The 26,450-nt window shown below is 41.1% G+C and overlaps 1 protein-coding gene across 3 annotated transcripts in view; it reads left to right on the top strand.

Annotated features, from left to right (window-relative positions):
- Positions 1-22,674, top strand: part of LOC149429328 (coiled-coil and C2 domain-containing protein 1B-like) — a 42,772-nt gene extending 20,098 nt beyond the window's left edge. For 2 of the 3 annotated variants that reach the window (XM_089666584.1, XM_089666583.1), the window contains 4 exons: positions 1,534-1,633; positions 2,995-3,088; positions 3,201-3,329; positions 19,883-22,674. In XM_089666584.1, coding sequence (XP_089522710.1) covers positions 1,534-1,633; positions 2,995-3,088; positions 3,201-3,329; positions 19,883-19,936 — 377 coding nt within the window. In that variant the 3' untranslated portion in view covers positions 19,937-22,674. The remainder of the gene's footprint in view (positions 1-1,533; positions 1,634-2,994; positions 3,089-3,200; positions 3,330-19,882) is intronic. The other variant, XM_089666586.1, reaches the window with a different exon arrangement.
- The last annotated feature ends 3,776 nt before the right edge of the window (positions 22,675-26,450 follow it).

Below are 26,450 nucleotides of genomic sequence, written 5' to 3' on the forward strand. Positions count from 1 at the left end.
GGATAATATACTACAGGGTTGATTTACGAAAGTCAAATAGACAGTTGCACTCTGCAAGGGAATTTGCTCCAGAGTTTTGTAAATGAGGGGAAGCTCCACTGACTTCCATCATTTAGTCATTCAAAAATGTGATTGCGTTTACTTTGCAAAGTGAATCTTTACCTCATTTCCTAATCTCTGTAACTAATTTCCTTGTGGTGTGCAACTACATGTACGAAGTGAAGAGTCTGCCTTTAGTAAATCATCCCCTATGTTTAATCCATATAATATAATTAGTGGTTCTTGGAGGAATATGTTGTATTTTTTAAGTACTGAACAGGGCCTGGGTCTCTAATTTTCATTCTCTGTTGTGTTTATTTGGACTTACAGCATCCTCTCAGTACATCTTTTGTGGGTGGAACCTGAAAAATTGCTAAAATCAAACTGATTCTTTCTGAAAGTTAAATTGTCTTTCATGTGTCAGTGGGTTACATTATGAAAGTAAAGAGGTGTACCAATTTTGAATTTTTTTTTTAGCCAATTGCTTTTACTTTCTATAGCAGTGCTCCTCTAAATGTGCATGCAAGGGTAATCTGTTCATGTCTGTTTATAGTAAGATCATACCATACATCTAATTACCATTTGTAGCAGATCTCTCCTCAAGAATTACAGCTACAGATCTGCTTATATCTTATATATTAATTATATATAATTTTTCCTGATTCAGGTGATATTTAAAAGCGGTGCACCTGCTGTAATGTGATTCTTCAATATTCAGGGAGAAAAAGGAATCTATAGCATCTCAGTTGTAGAGACTTTATTGTAATAAGGCTGGCCTTCCAAACTTAGATTTCTTTCCATTTAGTCTGGTGGCTGAATGAAACAAATCTAATAGATTCCTCCATCCACCCTATACACCTCCCACTGAGGCTGGCAGAAATCAGAATACCCAAATTGCAGCCGCATCAGATTGGATGCAGCTGCTGTGTGGCCAACAATTTTCCACTCCAGACTCCTTTCAGTTGAAAGGTCAAATGAGAGGGGGCGACTGGAACTGGCCAAAATTTGCACAGTGTTTTTTGTATTCAAAGCCACAGTTTTCCTAACAACTGCTGACATCAATGGTTGATGTGGAGGATATCGGGAGCCTAAACAACATCCTTGTTGGACCCGCCTCCATGAGGACTGGGGTCACATTGGCTGTGTAGTGGAGAGAAAATGAGGAAAAAAAAATGCTGAAATATTAGTCAGTACCAGTATGCAAAAATGTATTTGCTATGAAATAATAAATCTCCTCTAATGTCGGGTGTCTTAACGTGTGTGGATGCTGCTGCAATATGTAGAACTATTAGTTTAGTATTTTACATTTTAGAAGGGGGTGCCTCGAGAGTGATGCCTGCTCATAATTTTAAAGGTTGTCTTGACTGGAAAAAGGTTGAGAAATACTGCTTTACTTATCACTCTGCACTGTCCTGTCAATTACACACAGTGATTGAATAATTTGTCTGTTGTACCGAGATGATGTATTTTCTGTTTGTGTGATCTTTTATACAGAGTACGAACAGTCGTTTAAACTAAATATCAACCGCAACCACAGAGGCTTCAAACGGGTGGTTCAGGCCAAAGGCATCAAGTTTGAGATCTTCTACAAAGGGTGAGTGACTAGTACTGTTGGAGAGGACAGAGAGCCATGGCCTTCCCCAAAGCTATATCCAGTGTTAGCTTTGACAGTTTTTAACCACTTGCCCTCCTGAAGATTTACCCCCCTTCATGACCAGGCCATTTTTTGTGTTATGGCGCTGCATTACTTTAACTGACAATTGCGCGGTCAGGCAACGCTGCACCCAAATGAAATTTATGTCCTTTTTTCCCACAAATTGAACGTTCAGTGTTATTTGATCGCCTGTGTTTTTTTTTTTTTTTTTTTTTGTTTTTTTTTGTTTTGTTTTGTGCTATAAGCAAAGACAATTTTGAGAAACAATATTTTAGATTTTTTGCTATTAAACATGTCCAGTAAAAAAATTTTAAAAATCAAATTTCATCAAATTTAGGCCAAAATGTATTCTGCTACATGTCTGCTAAAAGAAAAATCCCAATATGTGTAAATTAATTGGTTTACGTGAAAGTTATAGCTTTTACAAATGGCGTTATAGATTTTTTTTTTTCTATTAGTAATGGCGGCAATCAGCCACTTTTAGTGGGACTGCGGCGGACATTCTGACACTGGTGGGAACTAACTTGGTGTCACTGACACCCCAGTGACACCAATACAGTGATCAGTGCTAAAAAAAAAAAAAAAAAAAAAAAGAACTGACACTGTACTAATGGCACTGTGCAAGAAGGGGTTAATGTGAGGAGTGATCAAAGGGTTAACTATGTGCTGGGAGTGTTTTACTAGGGGGCAGGGGGTGTGTTCTTCACTGTAAGCATACTGATCGGGATGGCTGTACTGTGTGCTCGAGCTGACAGGGAGGAAGATTGTTTGTAAACAAAACAATCTTCCTCCCCGTCGGAGATGCTCGGTAATCACCGGGCGCGACCCAGTGATTGACATCTTCGAATGGCGGTGCGGCTCATGCCCCCTACCTGGAAATGCAAAATCACGTGTATACAAGTGCTTTTGTGCATAGGTGCCACCTTGTAGCAGTATATCTGCTATAGGGTGGTCTTTCAGCGGTTAATCCTCATCCTTTTTGCCCCACATAACAATATAAACGTCAAATATTCGTTCCAATTGTACCCCCCTCCTAGTAAGAGCTGGCTCCTTACTCTTGACTTAGGATAAAGTACTAAAGGTTTGTAAGTGTTCTGGGCTCCCTAGAGTTGTCTGTAAATATAGTAAGCGATATGATTGGTGGGTATTTTTTCATTGCATCCAAAATGAAGCATACCCGCTCTGTTTGATCGACAACAGAGATATATACAGAAGATGTCCATATCATGGTTGTGTGCAGCCCATAGACTTGTTTACTTAATCAGATGTTGTTAAAAATACTTTTCTCTCCTCTTCTGCAGAGTATTCTTGTTCAGAAGTGATAAGCAAATGGGAACCGCAAGTGTTAAACTGGACAAGTTGGAGACGCAGTGTGAGATTCGAGAGATTGTAGAGGTAATAGTAATATCATTTTAATGCATACATCTAGTACAAATAAAATAAGAATACTATACTTTACCTTTGCAGTGATATACTTAAGCATATCTTAATGAACTTCCTATTTCAGGTGTTTGATGGAAGAAAACCAACTGGAGGGAAACTAGAGGTAAAAGTTAGGTTAAGGGAGCCTCTCAATGGTCAAGACCTTCAAACAGTGACAGAGAAGTGGCTGGTGATGGACCCTGTTACAAGGAAGGTAATGGCATCTGGCTGATCAGAGGTTTCTTGCTCAGTTGGGTATAGAATTTGTTGGCATTATAAAACTGAACTCCTCCAGGTGTGAAGGAGCTACAAGTCATGTTGAATGTGTTTTCATGGTGCAGCTGAAAACTCACATCTTCCACACAAGAATAGTGGTGGCCAAACACCAATTTCAGTTTTGTTCAAGACTGTAACGGCTTCGATCTTTGGAGCTGATGGTAGGCTGCTTTGATGCATATGGATGTTTTTGTGATCAGAGTCTGGTTAAAAGTGGTTAAAACTGCTAGAAAATTGTCAGGTGCATGACCATAAATGGCCAATTTGATGCACATTGCAACTCTACAAGGATTTTTAACTTGTCATCAGAGTACTCCTTAGCTCTGCCAGTTGAGGCAGTGTCCTTTGCCTTACAAACCCTATAGTCACATCATACTTTAGACCAGAATGTGGCCGCAGTCACCCAGTTTCCTTGCTGCTCCTGACTGCAGAGGCCCTAAGCACACTACTGCTTCTTTCCTTGTAGAGTCCTTAGAGACAGGCATGTCACTGGTTTCAGTAGCCATTTCCTACTCTGACTTTGGGTCACTTTAGTCTTTCCCTGACTATCTTTGAGGAATTGCTATTGCCTATTTCAACTCTTATTGATGTAGTACATACTACTCTACATTTAGAGGCTTAGCCTGCTGTCCCCAGTCGGGGGTCCTGCAGAGCTCCGGTAGCTGCAAGGATCTTTCCATTACACCCTTTCTCGAGGTATTTCTCTATGAAGACTAAAAGCACCTTGATGGACCCTGGACACCTCTTAAGCACTTACTGGATTTGCTCCCCTTTGGGAATGATTTTGCAAAACAATGGTGTACACCCACCGTGCATCTGCCTGTCACCCATCTTAACCAAAAACAAAACCTTAGGTCAGTAGAGAGCATCCTTATTTTCAATGTTTCTGCCAACCAATAGTAAGAATCCCTCTTTAAGACCCAGTTCTCATTGGAAGATCCTGTCCTTTGCCCTGTTCTCTCTGTGACCTTAAAGCCTCATTCACATGGGACATATAAATCCTGTGTGCTTTCTGGGGCATGTACCCGCACATTGGGAGCAGCGACTGTCTGTGCACCTGCTGTGTCCCAATTGACAGCAATGGGTCTGCCTGCAAGGGGATGCATGGAACCCCTGTGCGTCCCCATGTGGGAATACACGGCCCTCACATGGGGCATGGATTCATATTCCCATGTGAATGACACCTGATTTGTCCAACTGGTAAAATGGTCTAAATCCCTGGAGATCTCACAACTGCAGCAGCGGATCTCTTCCTGACTGAGCATGTGGATCAGCTTTACGCTTCAGCTATTATGGCCAGCTTGTCTCCCATGTGTACCTGTTGTCCATACAAATGCGCAGAGCACTCTGATTAAAGGAGCGCCTGGTCTGCAAGGGACAACATCCCTTCAGTCATTAAAAATATCACTGGAGGCAGGGCCTCTGCCTGGCTGGTGATGGTCCATCCATCTCTGACTACAGTCACAGCCCACCTCAAAGTTTCATGTTGATTTCAACCATTCTAGGGTTAGTGAGCTTAGAGCCTCATTTGGTCCCAATTGGTCCCAGGTTGGCCCTAATCAGTTCCCTATTGGGATGGCGTAATGTCCACAGTATGATCAGCTTACAGAAGTGGTGCACATATGAAAAGAAGTTCACTCCCTTCATTGTAAAGGGAATGATCGGCACCTGCTCATGAGATTTAGAATATCTCTGCAATAACCTTCTGATGCTGGTCAGCCCTCAAAGGGCAGGTTGTTATCTGTCACAAGAGGCGCTCAAAGCGTTCAGAACATTTGTACTGTGTGTGGCCACCCTGTGACAGAGCAGGCAAATGATCATCTTTGTAAAGATTATTATTTTGTTCCCTAATGCCTGTGCCCAATGAAACATTCACATTTCAATGTCATAAAGGAACTGAAATTCACAGGGTTCTGCAGTATTTGTAAAGCCCACTTTTGCCCCCTTTTCAGCCGAGTACTACTTTCACCTGCTTTATAACATGCTGCTGCTGCTGCTGAAATCTGACAGATTAACCAAATAGCATTTGGTGCTCCGATCTAGCAGGTTCATGTTGTGCCCAATGGATATCTTGCCCACTTGAAACAATGACTTGCTTGGATCAGGAAGGACTGTAACATTCTTCATATGTTATTTCTGCTGCTTTACATTTGCTTGTGTATACAAACTGGGGATGTGCTGTAGACCTCGGCAATTGTGGATTCACCCATGTTTTATCAATGGGATCCTGCAATACAGTACAGACAGTGATGATTGTTGTTCTAGAAAACATAACAGCCTGTACAAGCCTAGTGGAACAAGAGAATAAATCATTTGGAAAGTTGATCATTCCAGATTCCTGCTTCACAATATCGGTGCTAAAGGTAGAAGATTAGGCTGATGGCCCTTTTACACGTATCTGTTCCATTGCCGTGTGCTACCACACACGTACATGTGCAATGTGTTAAAGCAGCCCATTCTTTGGAATGGATTGGAAACAAAATAAAAGCAAGACTTGCACTTTTTTTGTTGGTTTTTTTTTTTTTGGATGAGGAGTGCCAAATGCACTGCATGTGTGTTGTAGTGCTCTGCAGTGCTGGTCCTTGGAACCTACTGGATTTTGGTGTCTTTCTAAATGAAGGCACCACACCAAGTTCTGTGCATTACCAAAATGCAGAAGTGTAAAGGGGGCCTTGAGGAACGCTTTGGATGAGTTGCCTGAGTCACAGACTCTAGGAACTTTAGTGCCACCACTAGCCTGGTGAAAGTACGCAGCCATTGAAATCATCTGTTCTGTATACTTTTTCCAGGTTAGTGACTCAGAAAGAATTGAAGCCAATGGATAAATGACACCCAGACAACTTACATTCTACATAGAAGGAAGTCAACAGTGGCAGACTTATTTCTCTGCCTTGTTCACACAGGGTGTACTGTACGGTACAAGTGTACACCATGTTTACCAGCACAGGGTTGTACAGGTGTTCCATGCACCCCCCTTACAGACAGCTCCATCAATGTCTATTGGGACACAGTGGCTACACAGACAAGCCATTGTGTCTTAATATGACAGCCATGTTGGTGCCGGTGCATGTCCCCAAACTCACACTGTCTGCATTCAGGGACACGGATCTGCAAACTACAGCACACCCTCTGTGAGCAAAGCGTTCCTATTGAAAGCTCATTCCTGGAACACTGACATTTATGTGGGGTATTATTTCTGTGCAAGATATTTGCAATTATTTTCTTCAGTTGTGGATCTGGCAGGTTTTTTCTTGTTGTCAAGCATATCTGTTTGCTTCAGCTTTGCTTGTGGTTTAAAAACAAACTTGCATGCTTTTTTCAGTAATGATTTCCTGCACAGATTACAGATTGCCCAGGCATGCGTTTACATTCTGCACAAGTCCCTGTAGTGTAGGTTATGTCACACAGAATTTATAACCGCAGCTGTGTGGATTTGTCATTTCTGGGCATAAGTTTGCATATCGCACATATCGTACATAACATTGCATGTGTTTGTAAATGATTTATCCCCCACTGTCAGGTTTTGTGTTCCATAGCACACACAAAGTTGCTAAGCTGCCCATTTACCTGCAGTTCTAGCCTCCCCAGACATTTCCTTCTTGGAGAAAGGGGTCACCTACAGTGATCTGACCTTTGTGTGATCCAGACAATTGACAGGTATAGGTCTATATAATGCAGGTGACCATAAACAACCTGTATTGATACACTTCCTTTGTACTACTGCATATTCTATCATATCCAAATAATTTCTGACTGGATAACTATTGGACACTAAAGCCGGCCATGCATGGATTGAAACTCGGCTGGTTCAGCAGGTACTGGCTGAATTTCTATCCATGTATGGGTACCCTGGTTGCACAGAAGCGATGTATCGATCGACTTGTGTACAACCAGCCTTTTGTGTTTTTCCCAAATGATTAGTGCCACCGGCTATAGTCAGCAACATTAATCACTGTGTTCTGCCGGCTGGGATGGCTCCTTGCCGGCAGAACACAATAGAATGGTGGGAGGGGTGAATTGAGCAATTTTCTTTTCTTCACCCATGGAAGGAAAGAAAATTGCATAATCTATGGCCTGCTTTAGGCTGGTGGTGACCCATACATTCATAGATTGAAGGTCATTGTACATGTAGGGGCACCATTAGGCCGGATTCCAGGCCTCTGCTTATAAACATTCATTTGAAGAGCTGTGTGCACAGCAAGCTTTTATAAAACAATTACAGTTGTCATCCTGCTTAAAGGAGCTTTTTTATAGCAATAAATCACCTTCCAAAGCCTGTTCAGGTCAAACCCTGAATTCTATAGATGTGCTGGTTGTCGCTTTAAAGAGCTGCATTCATGCTTTCAGCAAGCTTCATGCCTGCTACCTGTTGATCTGACGGAAATTGTGTGAGCTGATACAGGAATACTCTGTGCTGTTATCAGTTACATTTTTTCAGTTCTTTGTGGACTACAGAACACTCCCTCTTTCCAGTTTTTGGAGAAGAGATTTGGAGGAGTTCTGTAGTTATGTGACCACAATGCTCCATAGATACACTACACTGGGGTTCATTTACTAAAGGCAAATAGACTGTACACTTTGCAAGTATAGTTGCTGCAGAACTTATAAATGAGGGGAAGCTTTACTTTGCAAAGAATACCCAATCACATGCATAGAAAATTGGAAAAAAAACAGAATTTTTTTCTTGGACATTATTGGATGATGGAAGTCAGGAAGGAAGTCCTTGCATGTGATTGGGTATTCCTTGCAAAGTGAAGCTTCCCCTCATTTACCAAGCTCTGGAGCAACTGCACTTGCAGAATGCAGTCTGTTTGTCTTTAGTAAATCAACCCCACTGTGTTAATGCTGTCACCCTGAAACAGGAAGTGTGTTACTGGCAGGATCACTGGGTGAAAATAAAAAAAAATGTCTGGAAAACAAAACTAGAACAACTTTGGACTGGAAAGATGTAATCTATTTGTGTTTGGGCTTACATACACTTTAACATCCACATACTGGTGAAAAAGGGTGCTTGTAAAGCTATAGGAAAGCTTCTCAGCCAGTTTACAGCTTTGTAAATGCTCCCTTTACATTCTGCCATTCAGACTAGTGTTTCCAAAGACTTGCTTACAGGAACCATTCCCAAAAGAGTACATTTGGTGGCAAAAAAAATCACACGACAGCAGCTGCTTTTCCCATAGTGTAAGTCATTACTTCCATCGTCTGATTACTTTTAAATAAATAGAGACCTAAAGTTGCACTAGACAGGATTTTGTGAAATCTTTACTGCTGCCAAAACGCTGCTTAGGAATAGTGCAGCCAATGACTTGGCACTTGCCAGAGCACGCCTGTTCCCACTCAGCAGCAAATTTTCAGTGACAGATGGAGTGATCATAGAAGCACTTATGCAGGCCATACATGGGTCAAAGTCGGAACAAATTTTCTTTAGAAAATCTGAAATTTTGTATGTTTTGTAAATCGATGATGCCACCATTGATTTCAAAATTCGACCAACCAAGTCTTCAATTTCACACTGCTACAGAAAAGAATTTTCATGGCCAAGAATTTTCTTTTCTTTCCAGGTCACAGCTTATGCTTGACTCCCTTTCAATTATATTTCTCACACTATTTTCCCATCATTGATTAGAAATTCATTAATTTTTAAAAAAATTTCCAACATACCCGATCACTCAAATTCTATGGTCGCACAAAAACCGGCCATTTTTGTGGCTCACTAATGGTGCGAAATTCAAACCAAAATTCTTAGAAAAGATTTTCGAAAGAAAACTCTTTTGGAATTCGACCCGTGTATGGCCGGTTTTGTGCTATGAGAAGGCTCAGCACTGCATGACTCATCTGGCAGGAGGAGGTCTGCTTCTATCTAAGAATTTACCTCCTGTCCCTGGAAGTGCCTTTAACTGAATCATTCTGTTGACTCTGGGTCATTTAGCACCATTAAGGTAAGCCTGTCTCAAACCATTCCATTCAAACTGGCCATATGCAAAAAGATGCATAAGCAGAGCTTACCAGCATACTAAAATGATCTAAAGCAGGGGCAGGCGACCTGGACACTCCAGCTTTAGTGAAATTACAAAACCCACCATGCTGTGGGAGTCACCCCTGTGACTGGCCGTCTTGCCATGCCTCTTGTGATCTGAAGTTCTACCACAGCTGGAGTGCCGAGGTTGCCTCTACCCCTGATTTAGAGATTATGACAGCAGAAACTATATGAAAATTGCAACTTTTCCTGTAAATGTTGAACTTGACTCCACTCCCTTCTTAATATTGGGTAATGAGGCCACCCAGCACATCAAAGGACCAATGGGTAGGTCTTTGGGGCCAAGCTTGGCTTACAGGGAAAGTCAAGATTTGCATGTAGTTCCAGTTGCCTGCAGCTCTGGCTCTTCGAATTGTATTAGTATGTTCTCCCTGAAGGTTTATACTGTTTTTATATCCTAGGCTTTGTTTGGATCACTGAGGTTTGTGACAGATTTACTTCCAGTCTGTTCTGTGTGCCTTTTACTTTGAGATAGGCTATAATTGTACATGACAAGGGAAGAGCGAGTCCTACAGCCAAGGACCCCTGTTCGCTATGACATACCTTGTTAGGGTCTCAGATAGAGAGGGGGTTAATGTTTTCTTTTATATTTCTTCTTCCACCATAGTGGAGATGTTTGTGCTATGTGTAAAATGTCAATATTTGGACTGTTAATGGAAGCCATTGTATTTATTTTCTTTCTGGTGGGTAGGACACAGAACTGTATGTACTGTATACTAAAATAAATTTAACGGGGGCACCTTTCATGTCTGAGTATGCGGTGTGTGTTTTAATACAGCATTTCAACAGATCCTGTATTGAAAATTTATGGGCTGCCAATGCTGTCACCTCCTTCTGGAAATTCTAGTTGCCTGGCTGTCATGCTGCAGTGGCTTCAATAACCAGAGTCTCTGTCCAAAACAAGTATGTAGATCAGAGGTTCTGACTTCTTAGGGGCCTGTAGAAATGTGCTATGGGCTTGTGTTGATGGCCTCAACACAAGAAGTAGAAATGCATTTGTGATACCAATAGATAAACATAAAATCAGAAAGCAGCACGAAATCCAAATATAAAATAAATACAATAACATAATTCATGATATATAAAAGTTAAATCACAAAAAAAGTGAAAAAAACATGTGAGATACAAAGAAAGTCTTTTCATAATCCATAGTACTAAAGGTCCCAAAAAAGTAAAATGTGAAATCAAGAAAAAGTGCTTTCACAATCCTTATAATACTGAAGGTGTCCCCACACTCCAACTTCCTGATAGAAAGAACGTGCATCCACCACTAAGTGACACCATTTCGGGAGCCTCTTACCAGACAATGTGGACTATTAGAATGTAAATGGCCAAAAGCGCTTAGACATATCCTTTAACCACAATTCTTCAGGCATAAGGTACGTCCGCCATTGGAATCTCTGCCAGCATTAGAAGTTTGGGAAAGATAAAAATCCCATAGTGTAGTATGTAAAAACCACTAAGAGACACCAGTTTAAATATATACAGTTGTGTTCAAAATAGAAGTGTGTTGAAAAAAGTGAATAAAGCTCAAAATCCTTCTAATAGCTTTTATTTCCATACACACAAATGCATTGGGAACACTACACATTCTATTCCAAATCAAAACATGAAGATCAAATTTGTGTTGTTCCTCTAAAAATATTGAAGAAAAGTGAATATTAGACTGTTCAAAAAAAAAAGCAGTGTTTGTATTCTTCTTTACAAACTCAAACATTCACTATATAAACTGAAAAATGTTTGAAGATTTTGCTTTCCTTTGAATCACTTAATATTTAGTTGTATAAGCACTGTTTCTGAGAACTGCTGTACATCTGTGTTGCATGGAGTCAACCAACTTCTGGCCCCTGTGAACAGGTATTCCAGCCCAGGATGATTGGACTACATTCCACAGTTCTTCTCTATTTCTTGGTTTTGCCTCAGAAACTGCATTTTTGATGTCACCCCACAAGTTTTCTATTGGATTAAGATCCGGGGATTGGGCTGGCCACTCCATAACGTCAATCTTGTTGGTCTGAAACCAAGATGTTGCACGTTTACTGGTGTGTTTGGGGTTGTTGTCTTGTTGGAACACCCATTTCAAGGGCATTTCCTCTTCAGCATAAGGCAGCATGACCTCTTCAAGTATTCTGATGTATTCAAACTGATCCATGATCCCTGGTATGCGATAAATAGGCCCAACACCGTAGTATGAGAAACATCCCCAGACAAACTGTCTCTGGCCACTAGACCCAAAAAGAACAATCTTACTTTCATCAGTCCACAAAATGTTGCGCCATATCTCTTTAGGCCAGTCAATGTGCTCTTTGGCAAATTGTAACCTCTTCAGCACATCTTTTTTTCAACAGTGGGACTTTGCAGGGGCTTCTTGCAGATAGCTTGGCTTCACATAGGCGTCTTCTAATTGTAACAGTACTCACAGGGAACTTTACACCTTCTTTGATCTTCCTGGAGCTGATTGTTGGCTGAGTCCTTGCCCTTTTGGATATTCTTCTATCCATTTGAATGGTAGTTTTTTGCTTTCTTCCATGTCTTTCAGGTTTTGGTTGCCATTTTAAAGCATTTGCGATCATTTTAGCTGAGCAGTCTATCATTTTCTGCACTTCTTTATATGTTTTCCCCTCTCCAATCAACTTTTTAATCAAGGTACGCTGTTCTTCTGAACGACCCATTTTCCTCAGAATTTCAGAGAGAAATGCATTGTAACCAGCATGTGCAACATTTGCTGCCTTCCTTCCTTAAATAAGGGCAATAATTGCCACCTGTTTATCAAAGAATGAATGACCTCACTAATAGAACTCCACACTGCTATTATTTTGAACATGCCCCTTTCAATTAGTGATTCAATTACACAGAATCAGCAGCATGCATGTCATGAATGTTGGTTCTGTTGGATTTATATTACTCTACTACACCTGCTAGTAAATTATTTGCCATGTAGAAATATCATTTCTACCAAAAACAGTGATTGATCAGGTTAGTGATGTCTGACTGCTATTATTTTGAACACAACTGTATATGCACAGTCACTAAGTAACAGTATACATGTCACATCAAAAGCAAACTCCAAAACTGCACAAAGCACATTAACTTCCAAAAGTAGCAGGCTGAAACTGTACCAGGCTTTGGTCGGCGGGCGTGTCAGATCATGTCACGTTATGGCCACGCCCAATGCGTTTCAGCAAAAAAAAAAATGTCAGGGGACAAGCTGGATTTTTTTTTATTTCACGTTTTTCACTTTTTGGGACCTTTAATACTATAGGGATTGTGAAAGGACTTTGTATCTCACTTTTATTTGTAAATTAACTTTTATATATCACAAATTGTTCTTTATGTTTTATGTTATTGTATTTATTTTATATTGGGATTTAGTGCTGTTTTCTGATTTTACTTCTGAGATCATTCAGAATTCACTTTGAAAATATCAAAGGAAAAAAACGAGCGCTAGATCTATGTGACAGGAGCATCTGGCATGAAAGATAATCACCTCAAAAACCTTCAATATCACTCAAAATTCATGCACCATGCAGCGCTTAAAAATGAACATATATATCTTCAACAAATCTCTATATAAAGTCTCTATTATGATGATTCAAGGAATAATTCAGTATTCCACACTATTACAGATAGGTGATAAACCGTGACAGTCTCTCTGATATTCTTAATTAAAATATGGTGACTTCCGTGAGAAAATATAGCTGTAGAGTGCACTAACCAGATAGCGCTTAATATTGCGCATGTAATAGATGGTATTAGATCATCTAAGTTTAGACATCCAGAACCCCAATCTGCTGGTGAAAAAAATTTTTGAGCCCTGGATCCTGGATGATATTCAGACCGCTGGCTCCCCCTGGTGGATGGGAATTGCATTACCTGGATATATTGGTTGAAATACCATAATCTCTAGAGGCGTTCTTCACCAGCAGATTGGGGTTCTGGATGTCTAAACTTAGATGATCTAATACCATCTATTACATGTGCAATATTAAGCGCTATCTGTTAGTGCACTCTACAGCTATATTTTCTCACGGAAGTCACCATATTTTAATTAAGAATATCAGAGAGACTGTCACGGTTTATCACCTATCTGTAATAGTGTGGAATACTGAATTATTCCTTGAATCATCATAATAGAGACTTTATATAGAGATTTATTGAAGATATATATGTTCATTTTTAAGCGCTGCATGGTGGATGAATTCAGAATTCACTGACAGGTGCATTTAACCTGCAGTTTCACCTGTTTCAAACAACTCTCATGTTCCTTTAATGTATAGAAATGCAAAATTCATCTGCTGCAAAAAAGCATCTGCATTTGGTGTTGTAGACCCCATGCATCCCTGTCAAAGTTTGACATGGGGTATGTGGTCATGCAGCTGCTGCATTCATATCCATAGACAGCCTGCACACCGTGGATACAGGTACAAAAACAAATGCCTCCTTCCTGCAGTACAGGGGCCATGTGAGTCCTCATTTGTATGCTCATTTCAGGGTCCATAACAAGATACTGAAGGAGGAGACAGCAGGACCACTAGTGGTAACGACAGCTCCTGTTTTTCCTCTTGGTACAGGTTTCCTTTAAAAGAGTTTTCCCAGAGAAAAAAATTTTCCCTATTTGTCTGGGGCCCCTCCTAATAGACCAGGACTTCTCCTCTAACCTTCCCGTTTCCAATAATTTTTAACTGAAATCCAAATCAACAGAGTGGTTCCCATGGAGCCTCTCATTGTAAGATCACATAGTAGTACCAGGTCTAACCAGAAGATGGGGCTGCAAATGAATCTGGAAATGACAGGTCAGAGGTCAGGAGCAATGTATGGGAGAAGGGATCACCTGTATTGAATGGAAGGTTAAACACCAACAGAGGACATTCAGTTTTTCTGGAAATCCACCTTAAAGCGGACCTTCACTCTCCCAATCAACACTGCATTTTTGTAATTCTTATGCTGCTACCATTAGTAAATAGATAGGTTTCTATGTTCAGGCAAATGATGTTATACATTTCAGGTGTCTTCAGGAGGCGTTTTCTTAGCTAAGCACATCCTCCTGCCTGCATGCCTAAGCTAAGGGAATATGGATTCCAGGAATGCTACTGCCCTTATTCAAGATGGCTGCAGCCAAAAATGCTAGGTGTTTTTCAAAGTGATTTCTCAGTAAACTAAAGCATAGAGATATGGATGGATGGAGGAGTTTGCTTTGAATATTAAAAAATTAATGAAACAGTGTTTTTAGTTTGTGTTGCTCAGAGGCAGTGTAGTTCTGCTTTTTAAGTAATTTTTTTTTCTGGTTGTAGAAAATACAGTGTTACTGTTTGCATTACAAAATAAAATATTTTTATTAAAGGAAAAATACATTTTATAGTCCAATCAAAAAAAGTCATGTTACATAATGATTGTACGTTACCAAGGAAGCAAGCAAATTAAGTTTTGCATCAGAACAAATGAGGTATTGTAGGAGCTTCTAGAATCTGGTGTGAGTGGGTTGGGGTGCCATGCAATGCTATCACATGCCAAAGTCCCTTCTAAGCAGCATTTTGTACACTGATGAAAAAAGCCTAGTAATGTCTTCTTAGAGCTGCTGAGCCTGGCCACACATCTAATTGCAGGTTAGACTATTAAAGTAGAACTCCAGGCAAAACTTAGGTTTTGTAAACAGTGGAAAAGGGTTAAAACTTTTTTTTTTTTTTAATTAACTGCTGCCTATGCCCTTACTGGGGAGATTTTTACTCACTTCCTATCATGTCATAAGGACAAGAAATGAGAATAATTTGAAGAGGAAGCACATCAATAAAAAGACTGAGTGGATAATTATGAGAACTTCTCTGCTGCGTCTGATACAGTGGGGTTGAATTACTAACACTGGTGAGTGCAAAATCTGGTGCAGCTGTGCAAAGAAACCAATCAGCTTCCAGGTTTTATTGTCAAAGCTTAATTGAAAAAGCTGAAGTTAGAAGCTGATTGGCTGCCATGCACAGCTGCACCAGATTTTATACTCCAGTTGTAAATCTCCTCAATGTCCTTATTTCTGCTGTATTACCGGCACTGGAAGGGGTAAGACATTTAACCCAGTGTAGCTCCAGAGAATAGTAGTAATCCTGACAAAGGATGCCACCCTTCTAGAATTTTACAAATAAATGAGAACATTGTATCAGTGCTTGCTGCAAGTTTCCTTTGCTCATATAATGGCAGCTTACTACTGCTAGTCTCTCCAACCAAGGAAATCTAAAAGTATGAAACTGTCCCTCTAATCTTTCATAGATGGAACATGATGGATGGATGAAACAATGCTGCCATTATTTGGTGCCAGGAAAGGAAAATTATTATACATGTTGCTACAGTTTTCCAGCAGTAGCATGGCAGTGGAAATATAGTAAATAACTACAAAGGGGGAGAGTTTGTTGAACACAATTTTTTAGAATGAAAGAAGGAATTAAGTGACGGAAGATACTTGGATTACAAGATATTAATGTGTGCTGTGGGTTGGCAGTAGGCACAGCAACTACCTTATGTATGCTGCCATATTGGCACCAGGAAAACAAATGGCTGAAATTCTACTTTGATGGTTAAAGGAAAGAAGATCATCTGTGTTTAGCAAGGGAGTGCGGCAACATCCTTTCTTGGCTTACCATTGGGGTGGAGCCAAAACTAAACGGTAGGCTGACATGATGAGCCTCCATGAATGGAAAATTATGATAAGAATTTTCCATATTCCTGTAGTGTCATCCTGGATATTCCTCGTTTAGCGACAAACCCCAATGGTAGGCTGACATGATGAGCCTCCAGGAAAGGAAAATTACAGGAAGTATGGTTAGCAATTTTCTAAGATCACTGGAGGGGGGTGCAGTTCTTAGCTTGTGCCCTCAGCCATCTATTGTCCTATAGAGCATCCAGTTATAATACTGTGGGGTGCTGGGTCTAGGTGGCAGGGTTTTATTAGGAGAACTCGTTTGGCACACTGAAGCAGGCTTTAGCATGGGGCATCATCAAATCGGAGGTAAGCACTGCACTCCTTCCACAGAAGGAAAATGATTTTGCTGAATTTCTCCATTAAAGGGATTCATACTAATAAAATAGGTGAATGACAAAATAATTAAACAGACACTTCAATAGGTTTTAAGGGCAGATCTCTAAATTTCTATAAATGTATACTATTAACAATACAGTCTCTACTTTTGAACCAGGGATAACATCAAATATGCAGTTGAGCTGCTCCCTTAAGCCAGCCACACAAAATATGGTGTCTGTTCTCACCCCACCTTAAGATCAGCTGGAGTCAGCAAAGCATGTACTATGGTCTCCCTCCATCTACATGATGATGAAACAAACCATCTCTAGGGTCATAGAAGGTGAACGTTTATTTATTATATTTCCCTAATTCAGACAGACATGTAGCCATATGGAGTTGGAATAGCCACATCGAACTCCAGTTTTATGTTTTTCTTTCATACTTGTACAGTTGTGCAATCACCCCAACCAAATTCTCCCCCCAAAAGGGTCAGTGTTCAAAAACTCCAGTACAGTTGGATTTGGTAATATTAATGTAAATGCTTATGGAGTTCTTTTTAAAATAGAAACTTAAGAATACCTTCTGTCCAATACATCTTTCTCCAGATATGCCACTAAGAAACAGGGATTTGGCAGCTTACAATTGGTAAAACTCAGAGGAAAACTCTCATTTTGATTGTTTTGTTTCCTGGGGGAGAGAACGCCAAAACAAAAGTACATGTAATACTTTTCCTCCTGTTGCTACAGTGCTGTGAAAAAGTATTTGCCCCTGATTTGTTTTTTTTTTTTGCATATTTGTCAGTTAAATGATTAAAATCAACAAATTTTAATATTACACAAAGATAACACAAGTAAATACAAAATGCAGTTTTAAATTATTTTATTTACAAAGGGAAAAAAAAGCTGTCCAAATCTGCCTTGCCCCATCTGAAAAAGTAATTGCCCCCTCTTGCTAAATCACGAATGAACTGTAATTAAGCACATTTTTTGGAAAGCCGAGTTAAATTGCACTTGCCACACCCAATTACTGCCAGACCTGTTGAATCAAGAAATCACTTCAAGGATAAATTCACCTTTTGGACAAAAATAATAAATGCACATTTTTTTTGGAAGTAAAAAAAAAAATGTGCATTTATTATTTTTGTCCAAAGGAGCCTGTAAAAGCATTGCACCAGCGCGCAGTAGATCGGTGATGCCATGCCAGTCTCCTACAGACCTGTCAGAATATCTGCTTGTTGTACAAGATGTACGGCCAAGCAAATATACTGACAGGAAGCCTCAATGAAGCACCACAGTCCTCCACAGCACTGTGATAGTTCATTGAAAACTACACCCATAGCTGCTAAGGCTTTCGGGACTTGTAGGCACTCATTCACAGAACACGGAGTAATGGAGCTGTGTGGGCAAAGCCCCATTGTTTTCAAATCTGACAGATGGTACGGGGAGATGTTTTCCCATACTGTCTGTCAGAGTGAGGGGGGCAGCGGCTGTGGGAACATGTTACATGTTTCACCCGTTGGTGAAACATGTTCCAAAGGTAAACTTATCCTTTAAACAGAAGCTGTTTGACAAAGTGCAGCACGCTAAAAGATCTCGAAAAGCAACACATTATGCTGCAATCTAAAGAAATTCAAGAACAAATGAGAAACAAAGTAATTGATACATATCAGTCTGGAAAAGGTTACAGAGCCATTTCTCTAAGGCAGGGGTAGGCAACCTGTGGCTTTCTAGCTGTTGTGGAACTACATTTCCCATGAGGCATTGCAACATTACAAAACTGACAGTTACAGCTATGACTTGCAGAGGCATGATGGAACTTGTAGTCCTGCAACAGCTGGAGAGCCACAGGTTGCCTACCCCTGCTCTAAGGCTTTAGGACTCCAGCAACTCACAGTGAGAGCCATTATCCACAAATGGAAAAACTTGAAACAGTGGTGAACCTTCCAGAATGGCAGCCTACCAAAATTACTCAACAAGGACTCATCCAGGAAGTCATAAAAGAACCCAGAACATCTAAAGAACTGCAGGCCTCACTTGCCTCAGTTAAGGTCAATGTTCATGATTCCACAATATGAAACAGACTGGGCAAAAATGGCCTCCATGGGACAGTTCCAAGGAGAAAGCCACTGCTGACCAAAAAGAACACAAAGGTTCATCTCACATTTGCAAAAAAACTCTTGATTATCCCCAAGATTTTTGGGCAAATATTCTGTGGACTAATGAGACAAAAGTTGAACTTTTTGGAAGGCGAGTGTCTCATTACATCTGGTTTAAAACGAACAGCATTCATAGAAAGAACATTATACTAACAGTCAAACATGGTGGTGGTAGTGTGATGGTCTGGAGCTGCTTCGCAGTTTCAGGACCTGAATCACGTTTCATAATTGGTGGAACCATGAATTCTGAGTTCTACCAAAAAATCCTGAAGGAGAATGTCCAGCCATCAGTTTGTGACCTCAAGTGCAGCAGCAGGATTTAGGGGGCAATTACTTTTTCACACAGGGCCAGGAAGGTTTGGGCAGCTTTTTTTTCCCTTAATACAATTTGTTTGATCATTTGAATGTGACAAATATTTAAAAAAAAAACAAAAAAACACAGGAAGGGGGAAATATGTTTTTATATTACTGTATATGCTTTGTAGATCTAGTTACAAGGTTGGACAGGACTGCCCCACCCCTCCCCTTGCCGCTGTCTGACAACATACCTAGCAAGGAGTTGGTCCCTTGTCTAGAAGCAGGAAAAGGATTGATTTTCATTTTTTTTTTTTTTGGGGGGGGGGGGTTCCTGTGCCTCTGCATTTCTCTTGCTGCCACTTGTCTTGGGCAGGTGTTTGGAGCCAAGGCAAGCGTCGATTATTAAGCAGCCACCCTCTTGCTGGCTACATTGTTAGACAGCGATTAGGGAAAGGGGGGTGCCCTGTTTGACCTCATAGCTAGGCATACAAAGCAAGTAGGAACATGGGACAAAGTAGTACATACACTTTGTCCCCTGCGAATAAGAACACTGAAACATTTAATGTGAGTTATTCTTTCAAATGGTTGAAAAAGTTAGTTTGTTTTTTTACCTTAATGCATTCTACGACTGCAAACTGTACAGATTTACTTAGAAAAAGTCCTGAAATAGACACGCTAGTTCCCTGGTTGTCTCACAGTTTCAATACCTTCTGATGCACAGAACAAGCATACAGCCATTTGTGTCAAACGTTATGATCTGCATGCTTGTTCTCAGTCAGTAATTAAAAGTACTGAAGTCACTGGAGCAGCAAGTTGGCATGGCAAATGGCCTTTTTTATATTTTTTTTGAAGGAGCAATCAAACCACCAGCTCCATATTTCCTGTAATAAATTATAATTTTTGGGGTCTGGTTTATCACAGAAAGGCCCTTGTGCTGCCCATACTATCACAGAAAGGCCCTTGTGCTGCCCATACTCTGCACTGTTTTTCTCCTTTCAGCTACAGGTTAATAAAGTGGAAGGAAGACAACATGAAATTTACAAATGGGACTAAAGTGGAACTGGATGATGAAACAATATGATTGGTGCCTGTGGGAGAAACACATTTGATGCAGTTTTTCAGAACTAGGCTTAATTTTTGGTGGGTTTATGAAAACAGATGTGGAGCTCTCGCCGATAGCCACCAAAACAGTTGGTCTGGACAAACAGTAGGGTCAGCAAAGACCACTGGGACAATTACCCATACAGACCAGGTTCCTGGCTTTGTCTGAGTGTTCCTATAGATACATTTGTAAATCAGCCCCAATGATCCCACTTATGCTCCAGGTTCCATTAGTCTGCTACCCTTTTTTTCTATACATGTGAACAGTGTGAAGTTTATTTGTAAAAAAATATTGGGCACTGTGGAGGAACAAAGTATAATCACATGCAACAAACCAAATGCCCAGTCCATGCATGAACATCAGACAGATCATAGCTTCCAAAGATGCATCATTTATCAAACAGGATTTTGCACAACTGTGTTGTGTTAGTTCTGAACAATGAACTCGCCTCCCATTACAACTTGGTTATAGGTACATTTCATGCAGGAAACAGTGTGTTTTCTGAGCTAACCAGGTAAATTGCTGTACTTAGGTGTGTACACCCCAAATACAGCAACAAGAGACAAGGTCTGCTCAGTTACAACATGACAGTTTTACACGGTCAAGAAGTCTAGTATGAGTATTGAACATTGCTATGAATTATTTTCTAAAACTTTATAGCTGCAGTAATGTAGCTTTACTTGTCTCCAGCAAGATGTATGCATTTTCCACTGGCTACAGGAGTGCATCTGATTTTTAAACTGAAACTGTGCCCAGACTATGCAGGATTAAAGTATTTACTTATTTGGAAGAAGTAGGAAATGCACAAACAAACCCTCATTCATCTCTGTGTCTACAAGCATTGGGGAGAAAATGGTTTTCAATTTCACTGAAATATTAGCTATTATTTCTACTACAACAGAACCTTGGTGACCTACCAAACCTCTAATGTAAACAATTAGCAGGTGTTTCTGAACTGTTAGAAACAGTCTGAAACACACTATGGAACCCTGCAGCCCTCACAGTCCCAGCAGACAGTAGTCTGGGTTTTGGGGAATATTCTAGCCAGTGAAGAAAAATATGAAAAACAACTTTTAGACTGGCTTTCAGTAGTTTTACGTTTTTGATCAGTTCCTTTGCACCGTCATATAGTTTTTCCTGCTCTATCACTTTTCTCCTTTTAGTGCTCATTCCTACCAGCTGCCGCATTGCAACGCAGTGGCTGTCGTGCAGTGCTGCCCGGCCAAACCAGTGCAGTGTTGATGAGCTGATACTGGCGCATTGCACTGTTTACTTTTGGTTTAAGTGAAGTTTATTGAAATGTCACTGTGTGAGTTCTACCAGCTGGCATGCAGTGACCTGTGCTGCATGCAGTACTTTTATTTTCAGCACACAATTCAGTGGTGTAAACCGGCCACACCAGGCACAAGACATTTTGGTTTGTCTTACGGTGCTGCGGTGTGACTGCTCTGGAACAGCTGCGTAACATAATCCACCGCATCTGGTGTGAATAATCCTTGAGGTTTTAATTTTTTTGATAAGATCATTTATAATTGATCTTGCTGAGAAAATATGATATGAGGTCAAATTAAATAATAAGGGGCTGTTGGAAGAAGAATCATTGATTATTTATAAAGGGGCTGTAAGAGCTGTCACATGTAAAGTGCCTCCATTCTCCAACACGCTCCCACAGCATTTCCCATGATTAAGCTCCAGGGGCTTGAGAGTGAAACCCGTTAAGGCCATGGCCTACTTGGAGCCCAGGCTGAGGCTGTCATACACCTCCTCACAGGGTTTTGTTGTGATGTGTAATTTTTAGGACTCTTTCCTACTGGATGTTTTGAGCTTTAACAAGCTCTGTCCTTCTCAATACTCCTAGTGGTTTGTCATGCAAGGGGACCTGGAAACAGGAAGGCCAGATTAGAGTTTGCCAATCGACATTTAAAAAAGCCTTCACAGTTCTGGAACAACATCCTATGGACAGATGAGACCGAGATCAACTTGTACCAGAGTGATGGGAAGAGAAGAGTATGGAGAAGGAAAGGAACTGCTCATGATCCTAAGCATACCACCTCATCAGTGAAGCATGGTGGTGGTAGTGTCATGGCGTGGGCATGTATGGCTGCCAATGGAACTGCTTCTCTTGTATTTATTGATGATGTGACTGCTGACAAAAGCAGCAGGATGAATTCTGAAGTGTTCGGGCAATATTATCTGCTCATATTCAGCCAAATGCTTCACAACTCATTGGACGCCGCTTCACAGTACAGATGGACAATGACCCAAAGCATACTGCAAAAGCAACCAAAGAGTTTTTTTAAAGGGAAAGAAGTGGAATGTTATGCAATGGCCAAGTCAATCACCTGACCTGAATCCGATTGAGCATGCATTTCACTTGCTGAAGACAAAACTGCCCCAAGAACAAGCAGGAACTGAAGACAGTTGCAGTAGAGGCCTGGCAGAGCATCACCAGGGATGAAACCCAGCGTCAGGTGATGTCTATGCGTTCCAGACTTCAGGCTGTAATGGACTGCAAAGGATTTGCAACCAAGTATTAAAAAGTGAAAGTTTGATTTATGATTATTCTGTCCCATTACTTTTGGTCCCTTAACAAGTGGGAGGCACATATGCAAACTGTTGTAATGCCTACACCGTTCACTTGATTTGGATGTAAATACCCTCAAATTAAAGCTGACAGTCTGCAGTTAAAGCACATCTTGTTTGTTTCATTTCAAAGCCATTGTGGTGGTGTATAGAGCCAAAAATGTTAGAATTGTGTCGATGTCCCAATATTTATGGACCTGACTAAATACAAGACACAAACCAAAATCAAATACTTTCCTTAAATCCCAAAAAACGTAAAGCGGAACCCCACCCAAAAGGGGAAGTTCTGCTTTAAGGACTGCTCCCCCGCTCCCCATTAAAGATTGGCACCTTTGAGGAGCGGGTACCCAAATTTGACGGGTACCCGCTCCCACTTCCGGTCCGATCGCCTAAGTGTCCTCCCTCCTTGAGGTCTTTTGGGACACATGACAGGTCCCAGAAGACTACAGGACCATTCACGAGTGCAGTGCTGCTCGCGCATGCGCAGTGGGTACCTGGCTGTGAAGCCGCAAGCCATCACAGCCGGGTGCCCACACTGAAGATATCGGCCTCCTATAATACAGGATGGCTGGTGAAACGAGCTGCGGGGGACGCACCACGGGACCGAGGGACAGGTAAGTGGCTATTTTTTAAAAGTCAGCAGCTACAGTTTTTGTAGCTGCTGACTTTTATTTTTTGATAGGTTGAGTGGAACTCCACTTTAAGATTAACATGCAATCCATCTTAAGGCTGAATTTGCACTGATTTCTGCTAAAATGCAGGGAAAACAGATGTACATTTCCATCCATTTTATGCGCCTTTTGCTTTTTATGTGTCCTGTTCACACTACAATGCTGCGTTGACCTGTATTGCAGTGCGTTCAAATGGAAACATGTTGGTTTGACACAGCTCAACGCAGGGCTGTAGTATGAACAGTCCACATAAAAAACTATTGTTTTTTTTATGTGTCTGTGATGACCTGCATTTTACAAGTGTGTTAAAACGCAGATCAACACGCCCAAAAACCGCATGGAAATCTATTTTCTCTGTATTTTAGCACAACTTAGTGTGAATAAGTTTACCTTAAGCCTGGGTCTCCAAACTTTTCAAACAAAGGGCCAGTTTACTGTCCTTCAGACTTTTGAGGGGCCAGATTATGGCCAGTGAGGGTAGAAAATGTCCTAGGCCCAGCATTGGTGAAAATACATATGGCCTCGGGGTTGATGGTCAGAAATAGGAAGAGTAGTGCTCCATCATTGGTATGTGTGGGATGAATAATACCCCATCATTGGTGTCAGGGCAGGAATTATGCCCCACTGTTGGTGTCAGAGGAATAGTGCCCCAAGGGCCAGATAAAGGCTAGCAAAGGGCCACATTCGGCCGCAGTTTGAAGACCACTGACCTAAAGCCAAAAATTATAGTATAGAGTAGGGGGGGGGGGTTAAAAACACAATGAGATTCAATTCCCATCTATGTCCCATTAGAAGGAACAAGGGTCCCCATTGGCAGATCTCCCCTCTATTCCTGTTCTGGTGGTAACTCAAAATTTTGGATTTACCCTCACTTTCATTACCAGTGGACACTGGTAAACAGGACAATCAGAAATCTCTATAACAGGGACATAGACAACAATAAAACAAAAATAGTGGGTCTAACACTTCACCAGTTCATTCAAACCTAAAATGAAAAGGTTCTGCATGTAGTTAAAGCAACCTGTCAGATCAGATATACAATGATTAGTCACTGCTGACTTCTGAACATGCCAGGTGCCTGGCTGTCGGGTTGACTCAAAGGTTTCAATACAAGTCCCAGCAGGTCCTGCCATCCACGCATGCAGAAGAACACCACAAATGCTAGGGCATGCAATGACCTGTTATTTCTCGGTTTATGATGAAGAAAAAGTCACCTGGCTGCCATAAGTAAACAGGCTACAAACTATGCCCAGCCATTCACTGCATTCTTGCAGCCATTGAGAAATACTGTGAGAGCTGTGATTGGTCACAGCTTGTCACATGTACAAGGCTGTTGTGAATAGCCCTGTACTATGTGACCTCTGTGATCATTCACAGATTTCACAAGTAGTAAGCAATGATGTCAGCAAGTGACTTCTTGTTTACTACTATTCATGTGATTACTGATTGGCCAATCAGTGATCACATGATCGGGACCTCACACAGAGGTCCCGTACATACAGCGATCGGCATTCCGCTGTGTCTGGGGAGCGCGCACAGGCTGTAAATGCAGGCGCACTACTCCCGGCCGTTTATGTACATGGGCCGGACGGGAAGTGGTTAAAGGATTTTTTTCACCACCTGTGTCCCATTGGTAAGATTTCTGTTTGCTTCCTGAGCTATAAATACTATAGGAAATGAAAGAAAATCACTCTAAAGTGAGGTAAATCCCCTCTTCGTAATTAAAGCTAAACTGATTTTTAAAAAATTGCCCATTTGCACTGTAACAAATGAATACTAATGAAGTGTGTGAAATGTACAGTTGTTGCTGTGGTATGTAAATCTTACTTTTATTCCTCCTGTAGAGTAAATTGCCCGCTTTGCAGCCCATCCGTTCTGATAACATTTTGCATTCCTATACAAGGCATTCTGAGATTGGAGGAGGTACAGATGAGCATCACAATCTCTCCTCCTTCAATCACAAAGCACTTGGCATTCACTGAAAAGAATGCAAAAGGTTTTCAGAATTGCTGAGCTGCACAGCGAGTGAGCGGCCAGCTGCCCAATCGAATACCCCAGATGGTGCTGTAAGTTTCAGCACCAGACATTTGATGCTGACTGTACTGTATGGGGGGAGGGGTGGAATAAAGTAATAGTAGTACACAACACAGGAAAAGCCACACATTGTACACACTTCGTTAGTGTTCCTTTTTTAGGTGCAAACAGCTAGATATGGTTTTTGGCAGGAGTCTAGCATTAGGCTCCATGCACACTAGCAATTTATTTGAAGATAAAAAAACGCTGAATAAAAAACACTGGTAACAGCATTTTTAGTAGCATTCAGAAGTGTTTAGGAGTGTTTTTACAGTTCATGCAGAGGGAAACAAAAGCTAGAAAAGAAGGTGTTAGCAGCAGTTTAGTAACAATTAGGAGCTGGAAAAACACTCTAAAAACTCTACAAAAACATTTTTTTTTCTGCTTCTAGACGCTGAAGCTCAAAAAATGCTAATAGCCTAGTGTGCATGGACACATAGGAGAACACTATTTAGCTTCTAGGAGCAGAAAAAAAGCTAATAGCTTCTAGGAGCTTAAAAAACAATATTTGTGTGCAGGGAGCCTTAAAGCAGAACTTAAAACGGAGCTCCACCCAAAAGGGAAAGGTCTGCTTTAAGCCTTCATCCCCTGCTCCCCATTGGGGAGCGGGTAGGAGTGGTTACTCGAATTTGACAGGTACCCGCTCCCACGTCCGCTATTATCACCTAGGTGATCGGAAGCAGAAGCTGCCCTCCCCCCCTCTCTCCCCGTACCCTTCTGGGACACGTGACAGATCCCAGAAGACTACAGGGCCATTCACAAAGCACAGCGCTTCTCGCACAAGCCCAGTGGGCACCCGGCTGTAAAGCCACAAGCTGTCACAGCCGGGTGCCCACACTGAAGATGCCGGCGTCGGGGAGAGAACACGGCCGGTGAAACCAGCCGTGGTGAAGACATCACTGGACCGAGGGACAGGTAGGTGTCTGTATTTTAACAGTCAGCAACTACAGTTTTTGTAGCTGCTGACTTTTATTTATTTTTTTCAGCTGGAACTCCGCTTTAACTCATAACAACTTGGTAAAAAATAATGTGAAAAAATATGCAGTGAGCACAAAAAGAAAATCCGCAAGCAGCTGGCACAGAAAGACAAACCCACTTCATCCTCAAAAACATATATTAAAAAAAAAAAAAAAAAAAG

This window comes from Staurois parvus, unplaced genomic scaffold (assembly GCF_062004578.1).
Source record: "Staurois parvus isolate SC_StPar_1 unplaced genomic scaffold, SC_StPar_1.0 ptg002753l, whole genome shotgun sequence".
Taxonomy (NCBI): domain Eukaryota; kingdom Metazoa; phylum Chordata; class Amphibia; order Anura; family Ranidae; genus Staurois; species Staurois parvus.